At 33.4% G+C, this 19253-nt stretch overlaps 1 protein-coding gene across 1 annotated transcript; it reads left to right on the top strand.

Annotated features, from left to right (window-relative positions):
• LOC145612187 (umecyanin-like) lies at nt 1-2038 on the top strand. The gene is made up of 2 exons (XM_081667565.1): nt 1-315; nt 1580-2038. The coding sequence occupies exons 1-2, from the start codon at nt 138-140 to the stop codon at nt 1921-1923; spliced, it is 522 nt and encodes a 173-aa protein (XP_081523691.1). The 5' UTR covers nt 1-137; the 3' UTR covers nt 1924-2038.
• The last annotated feature ends 17215 nt before the right edge of the window (nt 2039-19253 follow it).

Genomic DNA, 19253 nt, shown 5'->3' with positions numbered 1-19253 from the left:
GTAGTAAGGCTATGAGAAAAATATAAAAGGGTACTGGCAGTTGTAATAATAATATCTAGGCTTCTTATTTACTCTTATTTTTTTGCTCTTTATAAACTATCTTTATTCTTTTTTCGTTGCACTTTTTTGTGAAAAATATGGGTTGCTTAAAGAAAAACTTGTTCACGTTGTTGTTGTTGGTTGTGTTTGCTATTGGTGGCGAAAAGGCCGAGGCTCAAGTTCACCATGTAGTCGGAAATGATCGTGGTTGGGAACTCGCTTCCGATATCGCCTCGTGGGCCGCTGGCCGGAGTTTTGTTGTAGGGGACTTCCTATGTATGTTTTCTTCCAATACTTCATCTTTGTGTCTTTACACTTTCTATTTCTTCAAGTCTTTACTAAATATTGCGTTTTTGTCATTTTTGATGGAGTATAATATAAAAACTTATTATGATTGGTTTTTATATTCTATATCAAAGTTTTTGGTTAGAGTTTTAAGGTTTTGATATTTTACTAGACCAATTTCGTGCAATTAACTTGAGTTTTAGGGGTTTTGGGAGGATTGTGAAAACAAAAGAGTGTTTTATTTATTTTATTTTTTTTAAATTATTAAAGTAGTTTTGGGATATTGGAGATGTTACTTTACTTTCATCTTTGAGAATTGAAACCTCATGGTTTTATCAATTGGGAAAGGGATTGCCTAATTTATTATTTCTGTATTAGGGTTGATGCCCATGACTCAATTTGAGTAACATATATACTAATTTGGGTAAATTGTAGCCATATATGAATTTAGATTCATGTCTATTGTGTGTTGATACATGTCATCAAGATTGGTAGTTATAGACTCTACATGACTAATTTTTAATTGCTTTTTTTAAAAGTTGTTGAATAGAGAAATATATGTGGTAAATCCTTACCTGATACGGAGTGAAAAGTTTAACAAAACTTTATAAATAGTGCATGGACATTTATTTATATATCTCTAAATTGTTAAAGTTGTATTTATTTTAATATTTTAAGTCATCTTTTACTCTATTTTATTATTTGGAATTTAAACATTATTTAATACAAAGTATTCTTAATTAATTTTAATCTATATGGATTAAAAAAATTATGGAGTATATAAATGTGTGATGTTTTTTTTTTCTTTTTTGAATTATGTGTGATGTGTTGATTTATTCAATTTCGCTATAATAAATACTTAAAATTTAGACATTTATATATCTAGAACTACTCAATATTATTTTTTTTTCCTGTTCCCTCGCTAAATCAAAGTAGCTTTACTATAGCCTTGATCATTGCACAAGTACACAATATCCAACACGTTAATCGCCTATATGCAAAAATTAAAGGTATAATAAAATATCATGTAAACAGGCACAGGACATAAAAGACTACTGGTAATAATTTTTCTCAAAGGACTTGCTATATTGCGCGCTAGTTAACCAACAATCCACTTGCAAGGTTGTCTTATAATGATAAAATGATCTTATTTAAAAATGTGTATTAATATTGGTGTATGTGTAACACGTTTGGAAATTAGTCAAATTACCGACCCTAATCTAACAATAACCTTTTTGCCGTGGCTAATTAACAGGGTTTGCCTACTCTAGTGGCTTAGACGAAGACAAGATAGTAGAACTAAAAAGCAAGGATGAATTTGAGTCGTGTGATTTGAGCAAACCAATCAAAATTTATGACAACGGCTTAGATAAAGTCTCACTAGAAGAGGAAGGGATCCGCTACTTCGCAAGTACTAATCCTGAAAGTTGCAAAAAAGGGTTAAAGCTTCCTGTTGAGATCAAGTCCAAATCAACTGCTGTGATTCAATCATCATCTGTCTTGGCCCAAGAACCCACTGCTCCATCTTCTTCAAATAAGATTTGTGGCCCTACTTTTATGATCATTGCCACAATCATTTTCTATTATATTGGGATGTAATTATATTATCATTTTTATTAACTTGTTATTACTTTTTGTTTGAACTTTAATCTTAAAAAAACAGTATTATTATTGTGATTTGTTATGGTGCATTGGTGCCTAAATTGATTAGTGAGTTTTGAGCTTGTGGAACCATCCAATATGTTCTTAAATGGTCAATTTACCCGTTCACAACTTGCAGTGATTTCGTAAACTAAAGTCTACCACGTATATTTATGACAGCATATAATGATCATATATATATGGTTTCAAATGGCATTATATGACCCCAAGATATATCCCTTAGGGGATCAAGGATTTTCACCACGGGGCCCTAAACCTCAAAATTTCCTTAAAAAGCGTGGATTATAGCCTTCAATTTTGTAATTTTTTACCCTTTTTTGCGCGTAAATAAAAATTGCCGAGATGTTTACCATGGTTCCTAATATCCTCCGGCTGTTCAATTGGATCGATGGAACCATCCAATATGCCCTTAAGCGGTCATTTTACCCGTTAACAACTTGCAGGGATTTCGTAAACTCAAGCCTACCACGTACGTTTATGAAAACATACAATGATCATATATGGTTTTAAATGGCATTATATGACGCAAAGATATATCCCCTAGGGTCTTAACACTTTTCGCCATCGGGCCCAAAACCTCAAAGTTTCCTAAAAAGGCGTGGATATAGCCTTCAAATTTGTCATTTTTTTTTTACCTTTTTTCACCCGGAAATAAAAATTGCCGAGATATTTACCATGGTCCTTTATATCCTACGGGGGTCAAATTGGGTCGGTGGAACCATCCAATACGCCTTAAACGGTCATTTTACCCGTTCACAACTTGTAGTGATTTTATAAACTCAAGTCTACCACATACGCTTATGACAACATATAATGATCATATATGGTTTCAAATGGCATTATATGACCCCGAGATATATCCCTTAGGGTCTCAACACTTTTCGCCATCGGGCCTCGATACCTCTAAATTTCCTCAAAAAACGTGGATTAAAGCGTTCAATTTTTTATTTTTTTGACTTTTTTTCGCCTGAAAATAAAAATTGCCTAGATGTTTACCATGGTCCCTAATACCCTCTGGGTGTCCAATTGGGTCGGTGGAACCATCCAATACGCCCTTAAACGGTCATTTTACCTGTTCACAACTTGTAGGGATTTCGTAACCTACCACGTACGTTTATGACAATATATGATAACACGATAAAAATATAAAATACATGTTTTATGTGTCATATTTATATGATATTTGTCGTACTTTCTCCCTATATTTAATTACTTGATCGTCATTTTACTATATATTTCGATTATTGCTCTACTCGAGTTCTTTTTCTTTGTTTTGTAGGTTTTTGCTCCTAATATTATATTAGCAAGGATATTCAAGTTGGAGGTGTTGCACTTAAGACAAGCATTGTAGCTTGGTCATGGAATAAAAGTGTTATAAGTTGCTCACAACATTTGTGGTACTCTTGTGAAGCTAAATACAATATATGGCAATAACATTGTGGCACCAAGCATGGCATGGCAGCCTACTCCGCAATCTACCCGCGGCCAACTTGCCAAACACTAAAGAAGAAGAATGTGTGCAGTGGCAGATTACACCGTAGCCTACCTGCGGCTCGGGGCATCACACTGCAACATGTCTGCGGCCTCTTCTTCGATAGCGTTTGAGAAGGGTTTTGGATAGATTTTGGGCCAAATTTAGGGACTCCTAATTCCACTTAACTCCCCTAATATTCTTGGTTATATATATCCTTATGAGTTTAGCATGAGGGGGGTCTTGGAAGCCGCATATAAGAGGCGTAGAAACTAGAAACCTCAGACTTCTTTGGAGGAGTATGAGATGTAGTTTTGTACTTTCTTTTTGTTAGTTTTCAATTCTTCCTGTTTTCCTATATAAGTTTTAGTAGTTTATTCTTTTTTGTTCTTAATTATGTGTTTCTAGTCTTATTTCTAGGGTTAGGTTGAACCCTAGCCATGATTAATACTTGATTTATTCTTTTAAATTCTCAATTAATCATTATATTGTTCATGCTTAATTGATTGTGCTTAGCTTATGCCAATACTAGATTAGAAATAATTGGTATTGTTATTATTCCTTTGTTTTAATGGCAACGAGAGTTGGGTTTTAACGGATTTGAATAGATCAATTAAGGGTTTGAAGTTCATCATGAAAATAGTTGAATGGATGATTACGAGGTTAGAGTAATGTGCTTAATGCCTCTAATTTGCATGATTCCATGAAAATAGGCTTGATTGTGATTAGAGAAGCCATTGATAACTCGAAAGAGACCTTTGGTATTATCTAGGGATTACTTTTCCTTGTGAACATATAATTAATTGGTTGGGGGTAAGAATTTGTCTTGTATTGATTATGCTAGTGGTGATACTTAATTCTAGATGTTTTTATTATTTGATTTTCTTGCTTTAGTAGTATAATACTTTCAACCCTATTTTGATTGACTCGACTAGTTTTAATTCATAGTAATCCAATATTGATACTACCTTCTCTGTGGAATCGACCCTAACTTGCCTTATTACGTAATTAGGAGGTTTAGTTAGGTAATAATTTTGTTAGGTGTGCGACCGCCTATCAATATATAATGATCATATATGCTTTCAAACGGCATTATATGACAACAAGATATATCCCCTAGGGTCTTAACACTTTTCGCCATCGGACCCAAAACCTCAAAATTTCCTCAAAAAGCGTGGATATAGCCTTCAGTTTTGTAATTTTTTAACCTATTTTTGCCCGAAAATAAAAATTGTCGAGATGTTTACCATGGTTCTTAATACTCTCCGGGAGTCAAATTGGGTCGGTAGAACCATCCAATATGCCCTTAAACGGTCATTTTACCTGTTCACAACTTGTAGTGATTTCGTAAACTGTACTCAAGCCTACCACATACGCTTATGACAACATATAATGATCATATATGATTTCAAACGACATTATATGACCTCGAGATGTATCCCTTAGGCTCTCAAGTCTTTTCGCTATCGGGCCCCGAAACCTAAATATTTCCTCAAAAAGCGTAAATTATAGCCTTCAATCACTACTACATAAACGAGCAAGGTGTTAAGCAACGGTTAAAGGCTAATGCAACGTTGTAACGCAACGGTATAAGCTAATGCAACGGTTTTTGCAACAATCAACGATAATGCAACGGGTATGGCTAGTGCAACGGTAGGTAAAACAACCGTAGCATTAGGCCTATTTAAGAATATAAGAAAATTAAATAAGATTATTTATAAAATATTTCAGCAACCCGCCACTCTACCTTCTTTTGTGCGCTATTTTTTCCCCCAAATTTCAAAACCCTTATTTCTCAATTCTCATAGCCGCGCTACTTTTCCCCAATTTTCAAAACCCTTATTTCTCAATTTTTGGAGCTGGTAGCCTGCGTTATTTTCCCCAATTTTCAAAACCCTTCACTACAAGAAAATAAACTTTTCGTAGCGATTATTTTAACCTTTAGTATCGATTGTAATTTCAACAAAAAGCTTTCCCAACGAATGGTCATTCGATACAATATCCCCTGTTGCCTTAGCCTTTAGTAGTGGTTTTCAATATCGCTGGGGTTGGCCTCAATAATCGATACGAAAAACTACATCTAATCGTGGTGATTATTGTAGCGATTACAATCGCTATAAATGTTCAACTCATTTTCTTCAAAAAAATAAAAACATGCGTATGATCTTTACAAGATTCGAACATGCAACCTCAAACTCTTATATTAAATGTTTCACCAATAAGCTATGACATATTTTATGTATTCTTTGTCAAACAATATTTATATATCTAGTGTTGAAAAGGCTTTTCGTATCGATTTTTAGGATTTAGTGGCGATTGTAAATGATACGATTTCTCAAAATTATATAAATGTGTAAAAATAGTGTGGATATGTATTATTATGCTTTCCGTATCAATTTTATATGGGAAAACCATGGCGATTGTAAAAATGATACGACATCCTTAATTATTTGACAAACATACTTGCATATTGTAGCGAATGAACAATCGCTACGAAATAATCGCTACGAAAAGTGATTTTTCTTGTAGTGCTTATTTCTCAAAGCATCCAAAAAAATCAATAGTGTGAAGTTGTGAACACCTCATTATTGTCTCAACTCATCTCCATTCTCAATCATACTCATTCTCAAATAGATCTCTAAACATCAACATTTCTCCATTTTGAAAGTCATTACTTTGGAATAGTATTGTCAGACTGCTACTTGAGCATTACAGGTTCCAACTTTCTTCAAACCTTTATTTTCTTTGCCAATTTGCATGCGCAATTCAACTAGGTTTTTTTTTTTTTTTTGAATTAATTTATACCATTAAAGTTGATGCTCATCTAAATATCTAAATTTTATACCCTTAGATGTTTTAAACAATTTAATAATTTTTTTTTCTAGTGGATTATACTTTAATTTGATTTGTACCCTCTTGTTAGAAGCTGAAGTAGTACTAGTTGATAGTAGTGCGTGATTTTTTGAGCAACTTTTACAGCTAATAGTTCTACTTAAATTAAAGATCTTAGTCAAAAACAACCAAATTTTAACTATTAAGCCCATATGAAAGAAACTCATGGCTCAATGGTATCCTAAATTTTTTTATAAAATCTTACAAATATTGGAGCTTAAAGTGGTGGATTTGTATATTTTTTTTGGTAAAATTAGTGGTGGATTTGTAATTTTTTTGGTTAAATTAGTGTTGGATTTGTACTATTTCAGAGGAAGGAAAAGCGTTATATACTGGGAAATTATATTTTGCTTATATTTGTTTTCTTTTAAATAATAAATTTCATTGTTTTTTTAGATACAAAATACTCCTTCCGTATTTAATGTGAGTAAAGATTCCCTGACAAAAAAAAAAAAAAAAAAAAAAAAAAAAAAAACCATTTTACTATCCTGTGAAATCAAAAAATTGCATAAAAGCTCAAAATTTTTTCACCCACTATAATTACTCAAAGATCATAGTATACCCAAGCTTAAAAATTATAGTATACCCAAGAAACTGACATCTCTAATCTCTGTTAGGTGTTTTGTTTGTTGAGTAACATATCATCATTGAATTATTTCTTAATATTGTCTCAACATGAATCATTGTTTGAGATGATGTATGAGGGTTATTAGGCTCTTTTTGAAGAAGAAATCAATTGTGTAGTTTTTTTTATGGGTGTGACTATAATCTATAATGGTTTTCACATTAAAAATTTTCTTAACAAAGAAATTATTATGGATTTTGTTCAATGAGCACGAAACTAGCTACAATAATTGATTATTTGTAGCTAAATGATAAAGAAGTTAGAGTTTGAAAATTACTCCCTCCGTCATCCCTTTTTTCACCCCCATAGAGGTGAGATTAATAAGGGGATAAAGTTTTCTTACATCGTGCTTGCATAATGATCATATGAGCTACTTGTGTATTAGTTGAGTGGCTTCAATCATGTGAAAGACAACTCCTTTATACTTGGAATTTAGCCTCTGTACTTTCTCCTTGTTAAATTAGTTTATTGAAACCATTATATTTGATTGGTTATTTACATAGGAAAAATTTAACTTTTCTCCCTCAAACCCCAAGAAAAGTTGTTTGTCTTTGCTCTTACATATTTGAAGCAGACATTATATTGGCAAATCTGATAGCAAATCTGATAAGAAAGCTCCCATTTCCTGTTTTTCTCGTGCTGGTCTTCAGGTCTTTTCTTTTCCATTTTTCTAATTTTTTTAATGTAATTTTTGTAGATTTACGCTTGTTTGTTCAAAATTGAAGGAATTCAACTTGCTAGGTTTTGTTCAAACCACTAAAATCGTCTTGTGATTGTGTTATTTCATTTTATTTTCATGAGATTAGTTGATGGAATTTCTTGGTTGTTGAATTAAGTTCCGAAGTTCTGTATTTGAGATATTTTTTAGGGTTGGGGTTGTGTATGTAAATTGTCATTAGGTCCGTTTGAATTAATGTTATAATTTTGGGTATGAAAAATATATTGTAATGCTTATTTGATGTGTTGGTTTTTTGGGGGAAAGTATTGGGGTAGAATAAACCTTTCAACATGTAGTTTTCAAATTATATTTTTGGTACCTATTTCTCCAGGTAAGTCCTAAGAATAAGCTGATTGCATATGCTGAAGATAGTAAAGGAGATGAGATCCATACCATTCACATCATTGATTCTAAGACTCTTGAACCATTTGAAAAGCCTCTTGTGGGTGTGACTTGTGATGGAGCTTTGTTGTACATTACAATGGATAAGACCCTTCGACCAGACAAGGTATCATATTTTTGCTTTTTTTTTTCATTAACTTAATGTGTTTCAAGTATTTCTCAGAGCGGCTTCTACTTCTATGTCTACCAATTTATGCATGTCATTAGCTTCTTTATCCATGTGTGGATCGTGGGTGTTTTTTTTTGTCCGTTTTCGACAACTGATTCTTGGAAATAGTCATTTTTCTATCATGAAAAAGAATTGCGTTAGATATCATTTGAGAGCATTTAATATAATCGTACTACAATCTGGTAAGTGTGCTTTGTCTAATTCAGTAACAAGCACACCAGATTACAAAAAAAGATGCACGTTTTCTCACAATAGGCACACTTTTCTTCTCAATTATTAAAGGTTACTTTTATTTAGAATTATAAATCAACAATAATTATGTTAGTCAAATGTCTCCCTAGATGTTTGGATGGCATCTTTTAGATAAAGACCAATTATGCTACTCATTGGAGTTGTGTGAGTGAAAATATTGATCCACCGTCATCTTCTTTCCTACTTCGCAATGGTTTGTGATGTTTTTTAAGCTTCCTATGTTTCTTGTATTGTGGGAGGTTGCATGCATGTTATGTGAGCTATGAATCACTTGCCTGAACTTTTGCCATTATTGCTGCTAAATTGAGGTTGTTATACATGAGTATATTAGCACCCTATTAATCTAAAGAAACCAAGAAAGTTATTTGCTAATGGATGATCCTCTTATAAGATAGTGTGTGCTTAATTTGTTATTTTTGTCTATTTAACTTTATTTTTCTATAACCATGATAAACCAACTTCGGTCAGTTAGTGTTCTTTGTTGAACAACCGTGGAAAAAAAGAAAAAAAAACCAAGTTTCAATAATCAATTAAGACAGTCAGATTTATTATTTTATGTTAGTTTAGTAATACTAAGAAGTTTGTATACTCCCCCCTTCTGCTATTCAATCCCTTCTTCTGCCCCTTACTACCAGTCTACAACTACTACTGCCACCCTTCTGCTGCTCCCCTTTTTCTATTACTTCCCTTTGCCACTAATGCCACCCTTTTACTGCTCCCTCTCTTTTGTTATTCCCACACTCACTCTTTATACTTGAGTTATATTTTCTGTACATTCAGCAGGTTGTAACACTTACTCTTTACACATCTGAGGCCTTATTCAGACATGTCCTCCCTATTACTTGATATATGTACTTGTATAAGGTGAGAAGGAGTTGATAAAGATTGTACATAATTTATTCACGCAACTGAATAATTCATACATGATTACAAGCTTGTTGTAAAGTTTTGAAGCCTTCACTTAGCTAGATTGATATCCCCTACTCGGATTAATCTTTCTCCTTTTATAGTTGGATGCAACTTTCTAAACCTATGAATTTCTGATTTTTGTTTAAATGTAGGAAAATTGTGATATAAAAATGACTTACTCCTAAAAATATTATAGAGGTAACTCTAACTTTGTTAATGTTTACTCTGCACTTCCTAAATTTAAACAATGATAAATGAGTCCGATAGCATTGATGTTTGTTGAGACTTGACCCTAGTCCTTGAGTCATGAACTACTCTTACTGAAGGAATTGTGTCTTCGATAAGTGCAATTACTAGATATATCAAGGATCACTATTATGGAGATAATAAGTTCATTCTATTGGGGCGTCATCCTCTGTTGCTAGACTATGAGAGATGATCTTTGGGCTAGTCAAATAGCCCAAAGCCCTTTAGAATGGATCCTATATTGGTCACACACAAGGGTATTGGGTTAAGCAAGTTAGAGGCCCATTAATGGGCCTCATGAGCAGTCAATTAGTCATAAGCATGAGTGGGCTAAGTATAGTTTGAGTGGGATTAGGAAGTGGGCTTGGATTTGGATTTGGACTATTATTTAGAGATGCGATCTATAAATAATAGCCTTGCCTAGGGTTGCATAGATAAGTCACAATTGACACATAGTGAATTGTGAATCAAGCAACCATCATCCAAAAGCCCTCACCCTCTCTCTCACTCACGCACGCCCTCTCTCTCCCCTCTCACCCACGGCCGGCCACCCCTAGTGGCCGCGTGGTGTTGCGCGGTGGTTCTTGGCTAGTTGATCGTTCGTTCATCTCCGTAGAAGGTCGATAGAAGTGTTCTTTCGCGACTAACTAGCATTAGTGGAGGTCTTAATCTGTGCCCGTGGACCAAGTAGAGGAATCACGTTTGAGGTTCTTTATCTCCCTTTGTTCTTGCTCGATCGCACGTGGAATCACGCTTCAAAGGTACGATTATTTGTGCTTTATTTGTTATGCATTAGATCCTTGGATTAGGTACTGTATGAATATGATTCATGTTATTTCCGCTTCATAGTACCTATAAACTCCTACAGTGGTATCAGTTAGCCTATTGCATTTACGCATATTGCCAATAATTCTTTGATAATCCACAATTTTAATTCAATTAAGAGGGAGAAATTAATTTAATTATGGTTCGATTATTATATTTAATGTGATTAAACTTTTGGAATCGATTAAATGCGATTTAATTATGCTCAAATAGCCATGAAAGGACCGAATTTATGCCCTAATATGTTCGAATTTTCGAGCCCTAGAACCCCAATTTCGAATTTTTTCGAAAATCCTAGCCCTAAATTATGATTTTGTGCTTGATTTTGATCTAATTCGATTTGTTTTATGTTTCATAATTTTTAATTGGGTTGATTTATGCATAAAAATGTTTTATGTATGATCAAAGATTTAATTTTAAAAGTTAGAATTAAATTGGGATTAATTTTATGATAAACCCTAATTTTAAAGTTGAATGTGATTTAATTTTAATCTTATGGACTAATTTAATTTAATTAGGATAAATGTTATTTTAATTAAATTAAAACACAAAAAAAAAAAAAAAATTATTTTGGCCGGCAACCGCGGCTGGGTGGCGCAGCCACGGCGGCTGCCGACCAGGTGGTGGTCCAAGAGGGAGGGTTAGGGAGGGCGGCGGTCCATGGTGGCTGTGGGCAGCAGCGTGCAACCGTTGCACGGCTGCTGCCGCGGCTGCCACCGCTGGTGCTGCTGCTGCCTTGCGCGGCAGTGGCTGCTGCAAAGCAGCCAGCCACCGTGGCTAGCCTTGGCTGGCCACGCACGGTGGCCTGCAGCCCAGCAGAAGCAGCTCCACGCTGCTGCCCTTTGAGGCAGTGGCTGCTGTCACGGCAGCCAGCCACCGTGGCTAGCTTCGGCTAGCCAACCACGGCGGCGGTGTTGGTGGTTGTGGTATTTTCAAAAAAAAAAAAAAAAGTTTTAAAAATTTATTTCAAGATAATTATGAATTATTTTGGGATAAAATTAGTTTTATTTTGGATAAGTTAAAATATTTTGAAAATATAATCTTTTATTTTAGGATAAAATCAAATATTCAAAAGTTGTTATATTTGATATTATCCATATTTAAGTTGTTATATTAGTAATTATCCTAAATTAAAGTGGTTAATTATGGATAAGAATGATTAGGATATTCTGAGCATATTCCAAAAGGATAATAATTGATTTAAATAATGTGATTATCCCATAATTAATTTTGGATATAATTGATTTAAAATATTGTGATTGGCTAGTAATTAGGATAGAATTTCCCAACTTTGTTAGGATAATCTTTGAGGATAAATATGATTTATCTTTTGAGATTAAAATAAGATTTGATTCTATCTCATACCTAAATTAAAATATATGATATTTTATAATTGGTTATGATTAATATATGATATTATCTAATTACAGTAATTAATTAAAATATGAGATATTTATAGCCATGTTTCCTTCATTATGATCATCAGATGTTATAGTTTAGGAAAGCATGATGAGTGATTTATTATATGGCACTTTATAATATATGATATTGTTTATTGCTATATATATAGACTAGTATGGCCCATAGATTCTAAAATACGATCTGCGCATCGTGATGTATTTTTGCAATCTAAATACGGTCTGCGTACCGTTGAGTATTTTTGTAATTTATTTTATTTTATTTAAGTAGTAGATAGAATAGAGTAGAATTACAGGTTGCAGTTAATCCAAGAAGCCCATGAAGTGAAGGCCCAAAGGAGAAAGGTGGATGCGATCCATAATGATTCAAGTGGGAGCATTTACTTTATTATTTTTCTTAGGATTAGGGGCCATGCTATGTCTTATTTATGCATTCAGTATTTTATGCATGTTAGATTTTATTGATGTTTTGTGATGATGCGCTAGAGTTCACTATTTAATCACAACATAATAAATCTAGATCCCAGTAATATTGATGCAGCTTTTCCAATTAAAAACCCGACGAAAACCTTGATCGTTTGTGATGGGTCAGCACTCAGCTGAGCATCATAATATATCTTGGGAAGTGGGGGTAGAACTGCATAACTACACTTTTAATTGGTTATATTCAACAAGGTTACCTAAATAGTTTAGAACCTTGAAGCTAAGAGTAATAATTAAACATGCGATGGTTAATTATTCAACCAATAATTACAAGAGTTGTAATCAGTAAAGAGTTTACTCACCTTGAAAATGTAATGGTTGATTGTAGAGCCTCACTCTGGTTAATTATTGCACGAATAAAGGATCTTGGAATCACTTAATTCAAGTTGGGATCACTTAAATTGAATAGAGTGCTTTAAAGTTACCAATTTAATTCGCTTTTGGTACTTTAAATTTAATAAACATAATTGAATTTTGCGTTTACTTATTAGTAACATGTCGTTCTAATTTTATTATTATATTTAATCTCCTCGATTGAAAATAAAGTTGAGAAACGTTCTCAAAAAGGCTTAAAAGATAATCCATAAACCTATATCCCAATTTTGCTAAGATTGTTCTAAAAGGCAAGTTTTAGAAATTCATGTTACATGTCTAAGATTGATTTCATTCAAAATGTTTGAGTAAAATGCCAACACATCTTCATTTTGAAAAATATTTCAAGGGATATAATGAGATGGGAGGTACAAATCCTTCAAAAGACAAGTGTACAAGTCCAATAAAATCTCTTATCTTCAATATGATTGAATATAAGAAAATGATTGGAAATCTCTATGATCAAAAGTTGATCAAATAACAGTATTCTTCATCTACTTTATATAGAGTTTAATACTTGATTAAACTCAAATATAAATAATGTAGAATAGACTTAGCAGAATCATGAAAAGTGCTTAAAGTATTTGAGCAAGGTATCATTTTGAACCTAAGAGAAATGTTCTAGGTGGCTCAAACGGGAAAGGTTTAGGAATATATGAGGATTGCATTAAGAAGTTATAGGCCAAGAAATGCAAACAAGTTGCTACTTCTCAAACCTAAAACTACTTACATGCTAAAAGTTGTTGTGAACAACAAATGTTTCAAATTAAATGGACCAATTCCAATTGATTAGAAACTACCTCATATAGTTGGAAGGTAAAAGAATGGAAATGTTCCAATTCAAGAATTATATTATAGAAATTGATTTAGCATATTGCTACTTCTTGGACATATGATGTCTTGTTTAGATCACTCATTGCACAATTTGGTTGAACTAAAGGAAGAAATTAGCTAAAGGAGGAATAAATCTACAAGTTTAGAAGCAAATGTTGCTACTTCACAAGTAGAATCTACAAGTTTGGAAGCAAAAGTTGCAACTTTACAAGTAGAACCAGTATTTCACCACTAATAATTGGTTAGAATTAAATAAATGTTATTCATTCTTGTCAATATCAAAACACCATTCAATGTTAGTAATGACTAAACATCGAAGATTCAAAACGTGGAATAAATGTTATTCTATGCTTCTTTGAGTCATAATGTGTTTTGAATTGCTAAATAGGTTTAAAGTTCTATATGATAGAAATAGTTAAACCATTTCTATATATATAAGTTGTCTCTAATATGTCAATTAATTCAAATGAAAATGAAAATTGCATGCGGAAGATCCAAAGGGATGGACTTTCAATATCATTGGATTATGAATCTATTGATATATGTAATTATCATTCTAATTTGAAATTATGACTAGGTCACCATTTAGAGAAATGATGATGTGAACTCGAGGTCGAATACATATTGATGTAAGAAAACCAAAGGTTCAAAGGCTAGAGACGGACAACGAAATTTCATTTGTGATACGATCACTACTTATGCTTAATTGAAGCATGGAAGTGAAGATTTTGAAATGTTTAAAATGTTCAGTATGAAGTTCAGTATCAACTTGACAAGATAATGATTACACTACAATATGATTGTAATTGTGAAGATTTAAGTCAAGACATGTACTTGGCAACACATTCAAAATATTGCGATATGATCGTAATAATGAGAATTTAAGCCAACACATTGATAAACATCCAAGAGTTGTGAAATCATTTTACAACAAACTCCGAAAGAAAACCTTGTGAAGTGTTTATGAAGGAGGCTATCAATCTATATGAGATATATTTTGATAGTGGATGTAAGTTACCTATCTTCCAACCATTGTTCAAGGGATATACTTTTAAGATAAGCTACAAAAACTACATACGTCTAATCAAAAGTAGCAAAGGCTTCATATGTGATATGGATAAGAAAAGTTCTTATAAAGTCTTTCTACAAAGCAAGGAATAAAAGTTGTATTGAAACGTTTAATGCACATTCGATTCCTAAATAAAGCACGGGGTACTACTACACAACCATGCTTAGCACAAAATGTTTGTTGCTCAAGTAGGTGCCCTTATGGAAATTGTTCCAAAAGGTCAAGTGGGAGTAGTATAAATCTCAAAAGAGTTTGAGAAAAGCAACAAACAAACGTGGTTCAAACCATGGTTGGTTCACCCTATGCTAAATATGCCTCCTCAAAAGGCAAGTGGGAGTATAAGAATCTTGAAAAGTTCGAGAGCCTTGAAAGAGTTCAAGAAAAGTGACTTCGAAATTCTTGAAGAAATTCGAGAAGCAATCGAATAACAGCAACAATATGAGCATGATTCACCTCATGATACAAATGACAACGCGTGGTCTCATTAAGTGTAATGGGATTAATAACCATGTGTCGAAGGTAGTACATTCCAAGTGCACATCCTCTATTGTCATTTCTCATTGAAAGCTAAACAAAGTTGTTGTATGAGTTTCAATTGTTGCATAAAAACCCACAATGATGACTAGCATACGTAAAACTTAGCCAAAGAAATATGATTTCATATTGACTAAGAGTTCTAAAATATTTATTTTGGAACATTATGATTATGCAAGTAATAAAGATGATTTGACAAGTTATAACTCCAAGTGGTTTAAAATCAGGAAATCTGAAATAGATTCTAAATCTGTAAGCAAGTGTATGACACTTGAATAATTTGCCTAAATTGGGTGAAACCCATTGTAAGCAAAGCAGACAAGAAAGAAAAATGTTTTCTAACTAAAGCAAAAACTTCTTAAAGGATTCAATTAATTTATAGTATGACTATGATTACAATGAAACCTTTACATTAGTCATGTTGCAAAGATCTATTAAAGATACTTTAGTGATTTCTACCTTATGAGATTTGGTAGATGGATTTCAAAACACTTTCTTGAAATTGTTCATGAAATAAGATTTGTATATGATACAATCAAATGTTTGGAGATCCAATAATCCTAGGGATGCATAGAAGATCCACAAAGGATTGTAGTTAGCATCAGGGAGTTAATGTTCTTAATTTTGCGAGTTAGTCAAATCGTTTGATGTTCTCGTAAAATGAAGGAAAAGGTCTTGAGTGTACAAGACGTTTAGTGGGAGCTATGAAGTCTTCTTGGTCTAGTACAAAGAGCGATTATTTGTTGCTTGAATAGTCAAGTAATGGTTAATGCATTTTGTATGAAAACCTTGGAGAAGAAGATGAGTACATTTGGGATTCAAGATCTATATAGATAGGTCTCGAAGGATGTTTGAATTTTGATTAAGAAGCTTATATTGATAAGATTCTTATAGGGTTCAACATTATATTGAAAGGAGTTTCAATCCCATGTAACATGGCACATTGCTTAATGATTCAATACTTTAAGAAAGGTTGGTGAAATTAAGATTTTGAGTGATGATCCTTATGCAATTTGCAAAGGATCCATCATGCATGTCATGGACTATACTCGTCTATTTGATTCACGTGTTCTTAGAACAAGTGATGGTAGATTTTAATCGAAATCCAATGTAACGTTGGAATACAAATTAGAAATTCCAAAGTTCCTTGCGAAAGGGCGAAGGAAAATTCTTAGTGTATGGAGGTGAATATTATTATAAAGTTTAGAAATTGCAAAATTCATGTTTATGAGAATGTCTCATGAACTCTACTTACTAAACCCCTTCCATAACCAAGGTATGAGAGTCATACTAAGGTTTTTGGATTGAAGCAAGTTATGTAATTTTAGTTGTGTATGTTTTGAGAAAGCATATTACAAAAGTAAATACATTAGCTTGCAGAATTATGTTTATCAATTGAAACAAAGTTTCAATCTTATTTAATCGTGGTTTCAATATTAAATAAAATGTCCAAAATAATTATGAATTGATGGGCTCACTAGGTTAATGACCTTTTGAATGAAACCCCACAGGTGAACAAAATTCATATATTATTAAGTTCCTAGTTCGGAATCATTAAAGTGGACATAAATGATTTCTTATACTGAACTAGCATGTTAAGATTGATTGGATAGCGCAGTTTCATGGGCTATAGGAGTGTAGTGATACTCGGTCAATCACATGGATATGCATGAATGATGCATGATCGAACTATTGACCAACTTTGAAGTTCAAGTATAGAACTTCCGGATATATTAGTGGATTCCTTTGACATGAGTGGAACATTGATTTCATTCAATAGATGATATAACTGTGGTACATTCAAACGTCTTCCCGTAACTGGAGATTATAAAGGGTGTTTCCTGGTTATTTCAGAAGTTGAGTGGGAGCTTTGGTTGCCACAAGATTGGATAGAGTCTACCTATTAAATTAGGAATGTGTCATGTTTTGGCCTCTTGAAGAGGGAGAATTCAGAAAATGCATGGCCGTGCTCAAATGTGTTACATAGTAACCATTTGTTTTGTAATTCTAACTCGGATTTCAAGAAATGATTTGTAGATTAATATAGATTACATAAGATGCAATCATATTATCAAATCGACACAAAAATGACTTAAGGAATTTGAATATTGCGCACTTGTCTCAGACAAGTGGGAGATTGAAGGAATTGTGTCTTCGATAAGTGCAATTACTAGATATATCAAGGATCACTATTATGGAGATAATAAGTTCATTCTATTGGGGCGTCATCCTCTGTTGCTAGACTATGAGAGATGATCTTTGGGCTAGTCAAATAGCCCAAAGCCCTTTAGAATGGATCCTATATTGGTCACACACAAGGGTATTGGGTTAAGCAAGTTAGAGGCCCATTAATGGGCCTCATGAGCAGTCAATTAGTCATAAGCATGAGTGGGCTAAGTATAGTTTGAGTGGGATTAGGAAGTGGGCTTGGATTTGGATTTGGACTATTATTTAGAGATGCGATCTATAAATAATAGCCTTGCCTAGGGTTGCATAGATAAGTCACAATTGACACATAGTGAATTGTGAATCAAGCAACCATCATCCAAAAGCCCTCACCCTCTCTCTCACTCACGCACGCCCTCTCTCTCCCCTCTCACCCACGGCCGGCCACCCCTAGTGGCCGCGTGGTGTTGCGCGGTGGTTCTTGGCTAGTTGATCGTTCGTTCATCTCCGTAGAAGGTCGATAGAAGTGTTCTTTCGCGACTAACTAGCATTAGTGGAGGTCTTAATCTGTGCCCGTGGACCAAGTAGAGGAATCACGTTTGAGGTTCTTTATCTCCCTTTGTTCTTGCTCGATCGCACGTGGAATCACGCTTCAAAGGTACGATTATTTGTGCTTTATGTGTTATGCATTAGATCCTTGGATTAGGTACTGTATGAATATGATTCATGTTATTTCCGCTTCATAGTACCTATAAACTCCTACACTTACCACATAGACAAAACCAGGCTTAGTTTAAGGGATTAAAAAATTTGAAAAAATTTGCATGTTTTAGAAAGAAGTCCAAATTTGTAATTGATATGATCTATTACTGATGTTGATGAAATTTGACATATTTTTTCAGCTGCCGACTCAAGATCAAGATATGCTGCAATTAGTTCTTTTGATGGCTTGTACATGGTGGATGCCATTGTTTTAGGTATCAAAACTAAGCCATTGTTGCTACTGATATTTCTATTCCGCTAGAGCTGCTGCTGTTGCTACTTCTTTTCTGCTGGAGCTGCTACCACTTGAACTTTTTTTTTTTTTTTTTTTTTTTTTTTTGTTTTAAAAGTGGTATAATTACAAGTTATTATTAGAGAAAATATATAAGTTTTATGTATTTGGCTTAGAAATTATTTCCATAAACCATTAATCAAACAATGTAAATTAAATGCAATATGTTTTTTAATTTAATCAAAATATAATGATTGTTATTCAATTTTGTTTACCTCATTTGTATATTATTGAAGTTGTAACGAGTACAGTAATAACAAGGGAAATAATAATAATAATAATAATAATAATAATAATAATAATAATAATAATTATTATTATAAGCTGATGCAACGGTCCCAACAAAGTTAATAGGCGTTGCATATTTCTATATATGCATTGCATTAGCTCTAGTGCAACGGTCTAAGAGATTTTAAAATAACCTTAGCATTAGCTATATAAGGCTGTTGCATTAGGTCCAAGTGCAATGGTCGATCAGAGATAGTATATGGCCGTTGCATTAGGTCAAAGAAACGTTGCATTAGACCTAGTGCAACGGCCGCAGATGCAACGGTCCAATAACCGTCGCAATAGGTCTATAGCTACGGTTTTTTGCCCTATTGCAACGGTTTTTAGGGGTTGCATTTGCTCGTTTATGTAGTAGTGAATTTTGTAATTTTTTGACCTTTTTCGCTCTGAAATAAAAATTGCCGAGATTTTTACCATGATCCCTAATACCCTCTGGGAGTCCAATTGGGTCGGTGGAACCATCCAATATGCCATTAAACTGTAATTTTACCCGTTCACAACTTGTAGTGATTTCGTAAACTCAAGCCTGCCACGGACGTT

This window comes from Chenopodium album, chromosome 24 (genome assembly GCF_948465745.1).
Source record: "Chenopodium album chromosome 24, dcCheAlbu1.1, whole genome shotgun sequence".
In the NCBI taxonomy this organism is placed as follows: domain Eukaryota; kingdom Viridiplantae; phylum Streptophyta; class Magnoliopsida; order Caryophyllales; family Amaranthaceae; genus Chenopodium; species Chenopodium album.
Note: the sequence above shows the minus strand (reverse complement) of the source record. Positions and strands in the feature narration are given on the sequence as shown.

Excerpts from the sequence above, each read along its gene's own strand:
- LOC145612187 (XM_081667565.1), top strand. The coding sequence starts at position 138 with ATGGGTTGCTTAAAGAAAAACTTGTTCACGTTGTTGTTGTTGGTTGTG. Across the intron at positions 316-1,579 it reads TGTTGTAGGGGACTTCCTAT|GGTTTGCCTACTCTAGTGGC; the intron begins GTATGTTTTCTT and ends GCTAATTAACAG.